At 36.3% G+C, this 16,355-nt stretch overlaps 1 protein-coding gene across 4 annotated transcripts in view; it reads left to right on the plus strand.

The window, feature by feature from the left end:
• Positions 1-452: 452 nt before the first annotated feature.
• The window catches only part of pde5ab (phosphodiesterase 5A, cGMP-specific, b), a 44,525-nt gene continuing 28,622 nt past the window's right edge, over positions 453-16,355 (plus strand). For 2 of the 4 annotated variants that reach the window (XM_051115410.1, XM_051115411.1), the window contains exons 1-2: positions 11,364-11,553; positions 13,411-14,056. In XM_051115410.1, coding sequence (XP_050971367.1) covers positions 11,456-11,553; positions 13,411-14,056 — 744 coding nt within the window. In that variant the 5' untranslated portion in view covers positions 11,364-11,455. Of the gene's footprint in view, positions 656-8,697; positions 8,815-11,363; positions 11,554-13,410; positions 14,057-16,355 lie in introns of those variants that run through there. The other 2 variants (XM_051115412.1, XM_051115413.1) reach the window with 2 other exon arrangements.

Consider the following 16,355-nt stretch of genomic DNA (forward strand, 5'->3'; position numbering starts at 1 on the left):
AGGGCTGTACCCCAGAGCCTAGTTACCTGGGTTTGTTAAACTCAGTGGTACAAGTTGTTCCTTGCTGGATCCCAGTTGCTTCAAACCCTTGAGAGCACTTAATGACTGGGTATGTTTTCGTGTCCTGGACAAGTGAACTTGAACCATTTCCTTGCCATATTTCACCTGTGTGTAATGGCGTAAGACAAACAGAGAGTCATACACAAATGGCAATAGTTCAGTAATCCTTTTACATTAATGTATTAAATCAATGCCAGTGAATCTCTCAAACACAAGCTGGCAAACATACACGCAAACACACCTGAACGTGATCTTGTGTGATTGGTTATATCTCAAATATCTCGGTTAGAGTGGGATTCATAAAAGAGAGAGAGAAAGCGAGACAGAGATAGACAGAGAGAGAGAGAGAAGGAAAAAGAGAGAGAGAGAGGGCAGGCAAAGTTTCTCGGGTATAACAGCAAGGGAGTAATGTAATGTTCAGCAAGCTCTCTCCATCTACTATCCCAAAAAAGGACATAAATAAAAGCCAGTCTACTAGAAGCCTCTGTTAAAGAGGGAAAGTTTAAAGAGGAGGAAGAGGGAGAGCGAGCAAAAGGAAGAAGAAAAAAGGATACTGTTTTCTTCGGAGACATTTCAGCTGAGAATTCAACATGGGGTGAGTTGAAAATGTGAGATTGCGTATTAATCTAACTGTGACAGAAGTGAGTCATGTATATGTTACGAATCAAGTTAATGTGAGTAATATATCAGCATGGGGGAGGTCCTAGAACTGTGAGGTGATTGATATACTTCTTGACATCAGGATGTGGTGTGTTTGAGTGGGTGTGTGCAATTACTCCCTTCTGGTTCACTAGGCCTTCTATAAAAGCTGTAGGTTATGTAACAACATGATTAAACAAATATACAATTTATTCTGTTTATGACTTTCTTAGAAAGTCAACTGGTCTTTTTGTCAAAACAACAGATGTATGTTCTTTTGACTTATACTCTCCATATGTTGCGTCATAATTGTGTGGTTGGATTTTCATGCCTTAGTTGGTTCAGTTGTATTGGACTCTGGATATTTTTCACCATCAGTGTTTGTGTTTGTCAAACCTCAAAAGCTATTTTTTGACTGTCCTTTTTTGAAACAATTTCCAAGCTTTCAGGCAAGTTCAAAGCACTAATATGCAGCTAACAAAATTAAACGGAACAAAACAAAATAAAACAAAACAAAAACAAGACAAAACCTCACTTTAGAAGAACTGGGTCAGCAACATAAAACAGCTGTTCCAGTCTGCTGGACTAGTTTGGAAGTAAACATTTAGTTACCATTCATAGGGCCTCATTCATGAAACTTGCGTAAATATATGAGTAAATTGAGTTATCTGCGCGTAAAACAGATCTTCCCGCAAATTCTCCTCCGGATTCACAAACGCTTAGTAAACATCCGATTTGATAGTTAAACGTGTATGCTAATGAATTCCAATCATTCATAAACAGGACGTTCGTGCACGTTAATTTACAATTAGCATAATCCACGCCTTTTAAATACAGCTACGCAATTTGCGTCTGGTGTACTTTCTCAGATTTGGCTCCAGTATATTGCATAAATGCAAAAAAAAAAAAAAAAAAAAAAAAAAAAAAAAAAAAATCTAATAGGCCATATGCCTAAAAATAAATAAGCAATAACGTGTGTCCACCAAAGAGTTTTTAGCCAGCTGAAAAAGTCAGGCGCTCTTCTTAAAATGACCAGTTGGTGGCGCTTGAAAACGCTGTTCCACCACAGCGTTTACAAGCGCCACCAGCTGGTCATTTACGGTTGGGTAAACAGTAACAGTGACGAGCGCAGTGTTTTACAGTTGTCAAATTAGATGGGAAAAAAAAAAAATATATATATATATATATATATATATAAAGGCGGGTAAGAGCAAATCAACTTGTAATTATTATGCCAAATTCAGTGTCATCAGTTTGCCAAAAAGAACACAGAACGTTTTACGCACCATTTACACGTGGTAGGGAGCAGGCGGACATTTCTTTCGTACCAACTAACATTTTGCAAATACAAACATTTTTATGAATTTGTTTCCGTCAAAACGGCTTTACGAAAAAAATCGTTCTGCTCATGTTTCATGAATGAGGTCCATTATGTTTATATTTACTCACCCTGACATCATTCGAAACCATATGGGTTTAGGTTGTTCTTCACTCACAACAGGTCATAGTTACAGTCTGAACGAACTCAGTCTGGTTAACTCGAGTTAGAGCTTTGTAAGAATTCTCTATACACTTGGCCGTTTTTTAATGTGTATTCTACTAGGTAGCTACATTTTTGCTTTGTGATTTACATTAGCATTTGTTAGATACAAACCAAGACTTTCCAGATATGGCTTGTGTGTCTTATTTGCCTTGAGTCCTTATAACAGATGATAAAGTTACAAAACTGTCAGGAAAAGATCATCATGCATTTCCCAGATCACTTCAGAGGAAATCCAGTTTCCTGGAGATCCCCTTGTGGTATGGTAGAAGTTTAAGATTTTTTTTTTTTTTAAACTACTTGTGTAAGTCACAAATTCCACAGGGGATAGAGCTGCAGAGCCAAGTTCTCATTGTGTTGATCTTAAATTTCCATTTCTAGGCACGAGTTATTCCAAAGCCCTCTTACTAAAAATAACACTGTGAAGGGATGAGCAAACACTTTGCTGAGAACAGATTTGTTGATGGAAGCCAGAAAAAGACTGAATTCTGAACTTCCAAATATTTATCTTTAATATGAATTGTGTGTGGTATTAATGTATCTTGTATCTTTGTCAGAATTTCTCTGGTTCTCTGAGATCTGAGATGTCTTTATTGTTACCTGCCTCTTGGCCAGTTCGTCATTGTAAATGAGAACTGGTTCTCAATTGACTTACCTGGTTAAATAAAGAATTATTATTATTATTATTATTATTATTATTATTATTATTAATAATAATATTATAAATCCAGTTGTACAGTGGTACAGCTTATAATAGATAGTGTAATTCTAAATCTATCTATCTATATATCTATCTATCTATCTGTCTATCTACCTGTCTATCTATCTCATTTTCAGTGTCATTTATCATTTATTAATGTATTAATCTAATAACTGTTGTTATAGCACTTTTATCTTTGCTACAATTTCCCACGTCAATAAGAAAATAAATGTACCTAATTGACATATGGTTCTATTTAGCACATCGTAAAAAAAAATAAAAAAATAAAAAAATAACAATTTACAAAAGTTTACAATAAACTTGCAAATACATCTAAAAATATGCAGCAGGTTCAACACTATTTATTTTAAGATCTGTGTGCTCTTGCGCTTTGAAGGTATGAATCTATTACGGCCCTTGAAAAGAACAATCTAAAGAAGCTCGCTCTCTAGCCAGTCGCCAAGCTCATTAACCACTTGATCAATTGCCTGGCAGGTATTACATTTAACTACTTTGAGCTTTAAAATGAATTCAAATGAATTGTAGCATAATAATGAACACTTGGAATATTGCATTCTTGTGCATTCCCGCTTCACAACTTTTAAGATAATCACTTAATTTACAAGGAGGTCATTCCAAATGTTGAAAAGTTGATGGGTTTATCTGCTGTTCGTATCAACTGAAGTAATAAAGCAATGAAATGACACAGCTGTAAAATTAAATCTCCTCTTGTCTCTCTTTGCACACATGCTGTCTGGCATCCAGTGTCCCCCTATTTGTAACCCCTGTCCAGCCTTAGTAATTCTACTTGGATCTCAGTCTGGCTCATCACATACCCTGGCCTGAATACATGATTTTTGACACCTTGTGCTGATAACATTGATTCATATTTTCTTCTCCATCTGGGATATTATGATTGTCACTTTCAATATTTTGGTTATATTTCAAAAGCTCATAAGGTAATGTTTTTTTTGGGTTTTTTTTTTTTTTTTTTTGGAATTTTCCAGAGTCACCTCAGATATTACTAAAAGTAATATGAACTGCTGCTGGTGATATATAATGGCAGTATATATGTGGTAAAGTCAAACACAATTTAAAGACTCATATTGAACATTTTACACAATAAGTACTCATTATCCTTTGACAAAGCTATTGGTAGACTGACACACTGACTGTTCCATTAATTGACCAAGTGCACATGGTTATAAGCCAAAATATGACAGTAACTGTATAGTACAAGAAAAATGCTGTTCAGTAATTCTATAATCATTACTCCATGTTTCCAGACAAGACTGCAAATGTGTATTTTGCAACATGAAAATGATATGAGACAATATAGGCTTTCTACTGTAGGTACAACTTAAGTAACTGGGAGACTTATGTTCATAATACATTTTGTTGTTGTCATATAATCATTGTCTAATTTCAGTCAGTCATTGTGTGAATGACAAATAGAAATGCTTTCATTACATCAGCCTAATATAGTAATATAATGTGTTATGTGTTAGTTTATATTTGATCACACTTGTACAAGTGTAGCTTCTTGTTGGAATTTAAAAATAATAAAAAAAAAAGTGTGAAACAACACTCATGGGGTTGTAGCCTTTGTTTGCTTGTGGAAAGAAGCGTGACAAAATCTTGGACACTGCCTCAGGGAAATCAAGAGTGTTTTCACACACTAAAATGAGCTCCTCTGTTCTTTCCACCAACAATTTCCACTGAATTAACAGCTTGCACAGAGCAATACCTGTACATCATTAGAGTGGAAAAACAAAGTAAATCTCAACCCCCTTAAATAGTTGTTTCTATTCTGTCTACATGGTTATTATCATAACAACCAGCTAATGTTGAGAAATATCATTTGCCAGTAGAAATTGACAATGAAGGTTGACGAAGGACAAGGTGAGGAAAAAAAAAACTAAAAGGCACAAAGCAACATTAAAGTAGTCCCAGTGGTGGACGAAGTACACAAATTAAGTACTTGAGTAAAAGTACAAATATGTATCATAAAATATTACTCCAGTAAAAAAAGTATTAGTACTCCTTTTTCAATTTTACTTGAGTGAAAGTACAAAAGTATTTTTATGTACTTAATAAAAAAGTACTGATTTTGCCATTTTTATAGGCTACTTAATTTAATTTTATATTAGAACATATTTTTTATAATCATACTGCTCAAAATACCTGCGATTTCACCCAAAATAACCACTATATTGAGTCAAGTATATCTTGGCTCCATATAGTGGTTATTTTGGGTAAAATCCCAGGTATTTTGAGCAGTATGATTATAAAAAATATGTTCTAATATTTTTGTTGTTGATACGGACTAAGTTTACGAGAGTGATGTAATAATATTCACTGTGAACCTTACGCTGCAATGTAGACTATCTGAGAGAAAACAGATTTGACCATCTAATTTTCACCAGTAAGAAAAAAGTATGTTGTTTCGCAGAACGTCACAGTTATATATGACACGAGAATAAGGCCTAAAGTTAGGAAGAACATTTTAAGGAAAATATAATTATATTTTCATAAAGATTCTTTCTTCTCAAACCTTGTCTGTGGTGTAAAAACACCCCTGCCCAAATGCCCCCAGAGGGCATCACTTCCTACTTTGATAATTAGTGTAGTTACCATGTTCTGAACATTGCAACCTTTTTTTTTTTTCCCCTCAGATGTAATCTATCTACCCTGATAGCAAACGTACATCTTGGAGACATCTATTTGACGTCTGCATTTACATCTGCAAGACGTAGTTTGCTCATCTGCAATATGTCTATTGGACGTTTCCTATCAGATGTCAAATAGACGTCTATTAGATGTTCTTACAGATGTCTGCCAGATGTTTGTACACAGCAGATGCTTTCCAGATCAAGAGATCTTTAACAGATTATGAATAATAATTATTATGCATTATTATTATTCCAACAGGACACTTCAATTCTATCCTACCATATTAAAAGTAAAATATCATCTGTCAGTGTCATTTAATTTGTTTCCATCTATATACTGACTATGAAAATGGATCTGCATTTGTGATTGTACATGGCGCAATGTTTTGAAGTCACTCAACCAAGAAGTGACTAAGCCTTAACAGAATATACTTAAATGCTCATTATATTGATGATCATATCTGTTGCTCTTTCTGCTGTCTAATACTATAATATGTTCTAATGTTATTATTATTATAAATCATATCGATGTATATGTAATACCTAGTGCAGTTATATCTATAATCTCTCTTTTCTATTTTTTTTTATTTTTCCCTCAACAAATAACACACAGAAATTGAATTAATAATAATTACTATTACAACTCATGAAACTATGGATTTAACTTATCTCTGTACCTGTTTAAACTACCACATCCATACATTTACAGCTTGGTCTGTGTTGTTGTTGTTGTTGTTGTTGTTTATTTCCCTTTCTTTCCTCTCCTTTTGTTTTTTCTGTCTCATTTGTGTATATGTGTGTGTATATATTTATGACTGAAAAAAAAGAGAAATCTTTAACAGACATCTTGCAGATGTATGTGTGCTATCTGGGAAGGTGGTTGAATAAAAATATATGGACTTCATATCTAAAAATTGCCTCAACTTAGCACCGGCTAGCTTGTTAGCTAGACAGTTAGTATTAGCTAACAATATCCTAAAATTCGACATAGTAACTTACTTTTCGCAGCATCAGTCGCGCGCACTCTCACAAGATCTGTTCTTACTTGTGAATTCAGTTCACTTGAGAGTCGCTCTAAGCGGATCATTTCGACTCTCGAACAGCTGTAACTGGATCATTCCAATTTGTGAATAAATCATTTGTTGCGATTTGCGAAGCAATTTAACAGGTCCATTGAAAACAATCAGTTTGTTCTTGAATCAGACACCGCTTCTGCATCTCGGAGCATGTGATATAAGGAGCAACAATATGTTTTATAGTATAGTATAGTATATATAGTAAAGTAAAAGTTACTCAAAATAAAACTACTTCAGTAAAGTACAGATACTTGAAAAATGTACAGTAATGAAGTAAAACCATAGTTACATGCAAAACTTGAGACGTTCCCTTTCGAGGGAGCTCGAACTGCATCCTCTAGCGGTCGCTTTCCCTCAAGAAGAGAGACAAACGAGAGTGATGGTTTTGTCATAGTAAATCGCTTAAGGACATTGTGAACACACTCTTCACCCAAAAACAAGATGCAAAGATTGTGTGTCATCAGATGTCAAATAACGAGAACATGGATCCGCACTCGTCTTAGAAGTCCTACTAGTGCTTGCCATAGTGTGATAGAAAGAACAGTGTTCTTACCAGAATGCATACTTCAAACAAAACAGTCCCTGAAGACAAAGAAGAGGATGACGTGTTCTCTCAGCGCCCTTTATACTGCGGTCGTGGTCAGCGTTATTGTCGTGTTTAGGTGTTTGCTTCCGACACCGGTCACGCTGAAGGCATTCCCTTAGTGACCGCTAGAGAATGCAGTTTGAGTTCCCTCGGTGGGAATGTTTGAATTGGCATCTGCGTGTTTGTAATAAAAACTGTCTTTCAATTTTCCGTTATCATTTTCACACAAGGTTTTACACTTTAGTGTACTTTGGCTGGCTATTCCATTGAGACAAACCCCATCAATCCATAAAATCTGCATTATATACAACATCAAACTATGACCAAAGTTAAAAAAAATAGGGTTCACGTAGAGGTAACCAATAAGGCATACAGTGTGTTTGGATCAACAAATGCGTTCCAGATGTACTTCTATTGTTAGCAAAGACCTACTTTTCACCCTATTTTACAGCTGTTTAAACTGGCGGGATAGTTATAAATCACAGAGAGAATCGTGGATTTGACAAGGATCAAGATGGATTGGATGTTAATGTATTTCCAGACACAGCAGACAGCAAAGTCCCGAAGACAGACTATATTATTCCCATTGGAAACATTAAAGGCTTAATAACCACAGTAAACCTGGTGTAATATGTCATGGATTTATGTTTATAAATTGTTCTGTCATCTAAAAGTATAAATTGTATTTATACTTGATATTTTAGTACAGTAAATTATGGCCTACTTAGTACATACCTACTAAAATAAAACATTTATTTATTTATTTATTTATTATAAGTATTTTAGTGTAGTGTGTACCATGATATATCTTTTTATTGTGATAAATTGTGATAAAGGTAACTTATAGTAAATTTGTATAGCAATTTTTCAAATCTGCTGATGTTTATATCAGGTAATGCAAAAAGTCATCAAACTTATTACTGAGCAAAAATGAATATATTTACAATTCATAATTAACATATGCACGCATGTGACTTCCACATGGAAAGAGGTGTTTTATATTCTTGATGGTGTGCCAGCGAATAGAGACATTCACTGCAATATCATTACAGCTCATTTATGCAGTGGTAATTTGCATAATGTCTTTTTGAATGTTAATTGGTGATGCAAACGCATTCCAGTTAAGTTAGCATAAGAGATTTGACCAGTTTAATTGTTACTAAAGATGCTTTTTGCAACAGGCAGACCACAGCTCAACTCAGCTCAGGCTCTGACATCCTGTTATATATCTCATAAAACAACCTGAAAGTAAGGGTAAGCCCTCCCCCTTGCACATTTTCCTTTGTGTTTATTCCAAATCTTGCTAGACCTTCGTGATGTTTACCAGGGATAGCTCTGTGGTTTGTCAAGCTCAGAAAGAAAGACTCAACCCCCTGAAACCCCCTCCACTACCTCCGAAAACATTAAACAATATTCAACCGGAGCTCAGAACTGTTCACTGGAGAAGTTTTCTACTGCAGCAGATTTTCTCAGAAACACCTTACTTGTGACCCCATCATAGAGGAGATATGATATTAAGGAGAATTCTGTGCATGCTGGAGGTAACTATGCCTGCAGAGCATACCTAAGGTCTTGATGTGCATGCCATGGCATATAAACTTGAAACAGTGGACAGTGCATGTATTTATAATAGGAATTGTTAAAGGAATAGTTCACCCAAAACCATTTTCCCTTGTGTTGTCGTGTTACCTGTAAACATCTCTCTCTCTCTCTCTCTCTCTCTCTCTCTCTCTCTCTCTCTCTCTCTCTCTCTCTCTCTCTCTCTCTCTCTCTCTCTCTCGAGGAACTCATTAAAAAAAAAAAAAACTATTCAAAACAATGTTCAAATTTGTATTTTAAATTTGGCTTATGTTCCACAAAAGAAATGTTTGACATTTTAGTTTTTGGGTAAACTATCCCTTTAACTGTGAAGATTTGTGGATCATTGGTCGCATGTATTGAATCAAAATTGAACTAGGTGGTACATTCAAAGTGCAAACTAAATTTCAAAATAACTTTCAAGGGGGTATGTTATTAAAAATAAATAAAGAAATAAATAAAGAAATAAATAGATAAAACTTAAAGACAAAACATTTTAACTTTTTGTTATATATCTGTGATATTTGAATCTATTATAAAAGTATATATAATAATATAATAAAATTAATTTTTTTTGACACCTTAAATACATAAACTCCCTAACCTTTTGTTTATACTTCCTATGGGGACTCAGTGTTTAATTAGGGAGTCAGACCCCCTATAGTTTTCACCCAAATAAGATTTTCCAATTAATATGTTTAATTACGTAAAAACGTAGTACTGTCTTCATCCTGTCTTCATTATTTGCTTCTATATCATCAGGATATCATGAAAAAAAATAATAAACATTGTCGAGCAAAACAACTCTTTTTCATGGTATCATCTGAAGACAGGCAAATTTTAGACAATATGTGTTTAGTGGGCTTTTTCAGGTTACTTTTAATTCTTGCATCCAGTGGCACATTCACTTGTGTCTCTGCAGTAGGCCCTATACCATTGTTTCAAGAGGTTTTGACCCCGGTTTCAACCCCATTCCCTCTGTCTCCATTAAACCTGCTGTTAATGAATGACTTTACTGCCGTATTTGTCTTTTTGAGCGCTACTTAGGACAAACTAAGCACTCAAAATTGTTTCCATTGGAGGACTGCATAGGACTTCTCTCCATCCAACATTATCCTCCATGGCACTGACTTTAGGGTTTACAATAGTGGCTGAGCTGTTTAATGTAGTGCAGGGAATTATGTGGTGGAATAGAGTGTTGTTTAACTTATGACTGAAAGGCGAACCGAGTAGTTTAGCTTAGAGGGACTTGAGTGACCACATCTGGACAGTGTTTCAACCCAGCTAGCTGACTTTGTGTGTTCATGCAAATCTAGTTGGGGACACCATGACAAATGCTGCGTGAAGGTTGTGAAAGTTGTATGTGGTGCCGTAGATGGGATTAACAGGAATCCCACCATAAGCCCAGCATGCCTTGATACGATTCCTATTTCTGTGGAAAGGTAGTGAAAAGTTCTTAGAGTTCCTGCCAAATGTAGCCACTGATAAATGAACTGAAAGAAAAAACAAAACAAAACAAAACAATGCTATATAAAATGTTTTATTTTCCAAAACATTTTCCAATACTGTTCACTCTCACAGACATATAGTCTCTCCAGAGACTGTCATTAGCTCAGCCAGGCCACCATGTATACAATGGAATCGCATTTGTACCCGAGAGAGCACATATGCCTTTAGTGGTATCTCGCTTTCCCAGGAGAGAAGGAGGCACCATCTGCTGGTAAGGCTACACCGTTGTGTACAGAGATGGGGTAGTGCTTAAGGGTGGGTCAGGGCTATTCAATATTAGGCAATAGGTTAGCAAAAAGTTCAAAGGGACGAATATCTGGTAAGGATTTTCAATTTTACTTGAATAAAATCCAATCCTGTATGGGTAACTGACAAACTGATATTTCCTTATTTTGTGTTAGACTTTATGCATGTAGGCTATAAAGCAAAGTGCATTTTAGATAATATCATGAACATTAAACTAACATTAAAATTATTATTTTATTATATTTTTCTTTTTTTTTTATCTAAATACATGCTGTCTTTTATTTATATGAGATTATATAAACGCTGCATGTATAACAACTGACTATGAAATAGTTGTAAAATGTTGATTCAAATTGTTTTAAATATAGGTTGAAGCAGGCTACAGTCACTAACTGACATGTCTTGCCAATTACCCATATGGTATCCTTGGGATATTGATTTACTTGATTAAGTGGTTGTGAGGAGTTTATTTCCTAATATCAAATGGCAGTGAAAAGTATATAAATTATGCATTTAACATAAAAGAATTGCCAAAAAAGGATAATGTTATACAGGCTGCTAATAATTTACCAAAACAGCTACAGTTATTACTTATAATCACTCGAAATGAGGTCTCTTTAAAGGATTAACTAATGTAAAATTAATTTAAAAAGCTTAAAGAGTTTTGTTTAATCTCGCCTTGTGACAGAGCGGCGCTGAGACAGTGAGTGAGAGAGAGAGAGAGAGAGAGAGAGAGAATACTGCAGCCAGCGTAGACGCTGGTGGCTGGTTGTGGTGAAAGTGTGTTTGTGACTGAACATAAGAAGAGAGCAGGCGGATGATATCCACCGGCTGATCTGTGTGGGCAGAATGGAGGTCTATCCTCCCGAGAGTGAAAGGATGATGGAAGCTTGGCTTGACGACAACCTAGAGTTCGCACATTCTTACTTTGTACGAAAGGCTTCTCGGTAAGTTCAAAGTCGCAGATTGCTAGTTCAGTTTAAAGACATGTTGTCCTGTAGTGAGACTGTACGGACCTATGATCGCTTGCTGCAGCTGCGCAACGCAGCGTGGTATGTTCACACCATCGCCAAATATTTACCTTCAATTCAACTTTAAGTTTAGCTGTTTTACCTTTTTTGTTGTTTGTAAAGAAAAGTTTCAGTATTTACTGCATATGTTTCTGTGATCTCCGATGTAAACATAATTTGGAACTTAAACTCGTTTATCAAGGGATTGTATCTGCTTTGTGCTTATGATTTCACATTGTACGGGTGTTTTTGACATGTGCCAGTCATTGACACCATCAGCTTCACAGAGTTTATATACACAGCTACTGTGATTATATAGCTTACTCGTTGCTTGCACTGTTTAATCAATACCAACCAACAAAGGTGTGTACCTTTATAAGTGATTGATATATTGATTTTATGTTCTTTGCGCATTGTAATGCAGAGCTTAAACAAATAAGCTGCCTTAACTATGATGTCAGATGCATTGACACACCTGCATGTGCACCTCCAGACAACTATTTTGCAGTTCTACAATTTCATATGACTTTGTGTGATTTGATTTGTATGAAAATGTAAGATTTTTAGAAAAAAGTACCTCTCCTCAGTGGGGTGTAAGCAGATCATATGAAAATGTATGAATCATAGGAATACATACAGGTCTGCCACATGTTCTCCGTTTAAAAATTACAGAAATTCTATCAAACATTGTGCTGCTCCTGGCTGTGTGTAGCACCTGCAGCTCTGCCTGTCTGAGGAATCATAACATTAAGAAAAACTTGCTATTTATTTGTTTGTTTGTTGATTTTTAAGTTGAGTTTTTAAAGTTGAGGGTTTTTTTTTTTTTTTTTTGGACCACTGAAAAACAACCCATGCAAATCCTAACTATTTGATTGGCTGGGATAAGTTAAGGTTGCTTAGCATGAGTAACTTTTAACCTTTAAATGGGGAAGTTACTAACTTTAGGAAATGGCTGGATGGTGTCTCTTCAAAGAGAATGTTATTTATTTAAACTGTTCTAGCCAAGGACAATTTAGGTTTGAGTCCATGGAGACTAGGGTGAAGTTTGAATATCCTGCCCGAATAATAAACATTTCATTAAAAACATTTGTTATAGGCTATTTTAATGCTTGCATTGTAGTGTTACTTTAATAAAAGCCACAACATTGTGTTGTTTTGACAGATTTAGAAATGTTATGATCGTGGGTTGTTATATACACCAATGTTTTCCCGTTGAGCTGTTAAACTGCAAGTCCCATTCAACCTTTAATGAAAACTTTGTGAATGTAATGTAGAACCTTTGTAACATTTCATTATATAGATAGGTCCAGCAAACTGACAATACACTTGACTGAGGTGAACTGTAAAAATTTACTACATTGCTGTTTTATCTTGTTAGGTCAACTGTCAGTAAATGAGTTAAAACAGATTTTCCAACTGAGTAGCAGAGACAGTACAGGAGGAAGTTGTATGTCAGCTGTAGAATTGGTCCCACCTTTCAAATAAAAGAGCTTTTTTTATTGTGTTTGTTTGCTGTATAACTTGCATGCACATCAATCTGACCAGCCTAAAAGCTACAGGAAAATTTTGACCAATTTTAGAAGCTGAACTTGTATGACTACTACCTAGGAAATAGCTGCCTGGTTGAATTATCAAGATAAATGCCAAGTGACCTGACTTTGAGACTAGTTTGGCATGGTTAAATACAAACTGCATTCGGTTTTCGCTCTCAAACTGGGTTAATGCTGAGAATCAGTTTTTAGGTCAAGAGACTGCTGAGCTAATGTTCAAATTTTGGTTGCATTTCTTTTTAAGGGAAATGGTCAACGCTTGGTTTGCTGAGCGTGTCCACTCCATTCAGCCATCTAGGGAAGGATCAAAAGCCCTGCCAGAACCTCTGTCGGCCCTCCATTCACTGGGTCCAACTGATGTGCCGTCTCCAAGTCCAGCTCCATCCACCCCTACACGAAAGATCTCTGCATCTGAGTTTGATAGGCCGCTTCGCCCCATCGTCGTAAAAGATGCTGAGGGCTCCCTTACTTTTTTAAGCGATACAGAAAGGGTACAGATGCCACTTCCTCCTTCCCAGCGGCCTAGCTCAGGCAGTGGGACAGATGAGATTGGAGGTATAATGAATTCTGGAGTTCGCGAAAATGGGGACCGCTGTGCTCGTCTGTTGGAGCTTGTACGTGATGTTTCAAGTCACTTGGACCTTACTGCCCTATGCCACAAGATCTTCTTACACACTCATGAGTTGATAGCCGCGGATCGCTATTCGTTGTTCTTGGTTGGAGAGGACAGTTCAAACAGGAAGTTCCTGGTTAGCCGGCTCTTTGATGTTGCAGAAGGATCCACTCTTGAGGAGGCTTCCAACAGTGGTATTCGCCTAGAATGGAACAAAGGAATTGTGGGACATGTGGCAGCTACTGGACAGCCTCTAAACATCAAGAATGCATACGAGGTGAGGATTTGCATCATTTCACCTGCCTTTTGCCATTTTAGTGTTTTTCTTTAAAGACCACATTTGAAATGTAACATTTTTAACGTAAAATGAATAACAAATTAAATTAAATAGACAGATATAATTGGTGGCTACATGAACAAAAATCATAAAAACAACAAAGCACTTCTTGTAATAGCCTAATTGTAATTTTTGTTTGATTATTTATTTGCCCTCATTGAAAAAATGCCAGTATTCCAGTCAAAAATAAGTTTGTTGTGCCTTGATATTGTCTAGTTCTTAAAATAATTTTTAACTACAAGACAAATTTATGTTTCTTCCCTTAGACTGTATCATCACCCTCTGATCTTTTAAAGTGCTCCTATTATGCCATTTCAAAGGTTGTTAATATTGTTTCATGAATCTCCTAAAACAGGTTTACATGAATGCAAGGTCAAAAAACACTTCAGTTTTCTCCAAAAATAGATTTAATTTTACCTCATTTCTAAATAATTCGTAAATGACTCATGCAGAGCAGTTCGAAGAATCAGTCTCTCTAAACCCCTCCTTTCCGTGAGTCCTCACTGCTGTGATTGGTCAGATGGCGCAGTCCTTTATGATTGGTCTACCGCGTATAGCACGTGTCTGAAAACGAAACGCCCATTGCCATAACTGAATGACAGCCCTGGAGACTTGTCAATACATAGAAAAGATGGCATCAATTTTACCTTACCAATTCGAGCCAGAGTTTGACAATGAAACGGTTGATGTGGCTGATCGACAAGTTAGCACGGACTACCGTGGAAAGTGCTCGCAATTTGCTTATGTAAGCGAACCAGGCACACCTCTATCTTTCACACCAAACGCGGAAAGCGCTTCAGAGTGCAGCGGCAAAAGTCCATCTCATTTGTGCGCGCCTTGCTCACCAGTGGTGTGCTCCGCTACGCGTGCACTTTGGTCGACGCAGAAGCAAGCCGTCCTCGCGCAGCTCAAGCAATTGAAATGAATGGGTTTCATAGTGCAGCGCTTTCTGCATCGATGTGAAAGCTGCTTCATGCGCCATCCTTTATCATTACTCCAACTAATGAGACAGACAGACAGTCAAGCTGCATCAATCACAAATTTTTTAAACTACAGTGGGTCCACAGCTGAACAACAGAACTACAGAAGCGTGAGTTAGCCGGTTAGCAAGACATGTGCAGGGTTGTTACACAACATAACATACACAACTTCGTATTTTGAACGATCGCTAGAAAATACAATCTTTTTAGATTCATCTTTTAGAAAGTCAGTATAAAAATTTAGTCTCTTTTTAGTTTCATCTTTTAGAAAGTCAGTATACAAATTTAGTCTCACAGCATAGGATACAGCATCTTCTCGACATGACGTAAACCATATGGAAATTTTACTGTTTGTGGGCCGGCAAGTTGTTTGCGATGTAGAACATAGGGGGGGACATTATGCAATGTGTTACTTCGCGACGTATAGCCGTAACAGAATGATTTCCGAATTCCTGACGACTCGTTTAGGCGATTGCAAGCCAACTCTTTTTTTTTGAAAAGAACTTTATTTATCGTGCACTGTCGTCTTCACAACTTTGCAGATAGTTTATGTTCACAAACTGCTACATGACACACAGCATGAAAGGTCATATTTGAAAAGGCATAAATTTATTGACACTGTGCATAGACAAAAGTTTAGATTTACCTGCTTATCTCAGTACTCAGTACTCAACAATTTTATTAAGGCATTCTCCTCTTATGTCATTCCTCTGTCATGTGCATAGGAGACTGAAATAAATTTTACTGCCTTATAATACCCTCCTAGCAATAATAAAGTCTTTCCTTAGAAATGCAATTTAGGCTATGTCTCTTAAGGCCTTTGATCAGATTTAAATGTTGTTATGCAATTCAGTTGCTAACCAACAGTTTGTATAATGATAGCAGGTATTTTTAGCTCTTTGTAATTTAGTTTAATTGTGTTTCCTGAGTTCTACAGAGAGAGGGGAAAAGAGGTAAAGAGAAAGAGTGTTTCATATGAAGATTCAAGGAAAATTCAGCAGTCACAAGCATCATGTAAAACAGCATGATTATGTTTTCACATATCAGAAAATGGTAAAACTGAGAAAGAACACTCGATCTTCATGGTGCCATTAAATATCATTTGTCCTAAAAAACATTTGTTTACTCGAAGTATGTAATTTCTGTGCCACTAACGGTGCCAAATAGAATTGCAGTTGCTCGGGTGTTGCAGGACCCCCCAGATGTACACAGTTGGAAATCTGCCATCTGTGCTCAGGGACACAGTTGTTTCTGAGCCA

This window comes from Labeo rohita, chromosome 7 (assembly GCF_022985175.1).
Source record: "Labeo rohita strain BAU-BD-2019 chromosome 7, IGBB_LRoh.1.0, whole genome shotgun sequence".
NCBI classification, from domain to species: Eukaryota; Metazoa; Chordata; class Actinopteri; order Cypriniformes; family Cyprinidae; genus Labeo; species Labeo rohita.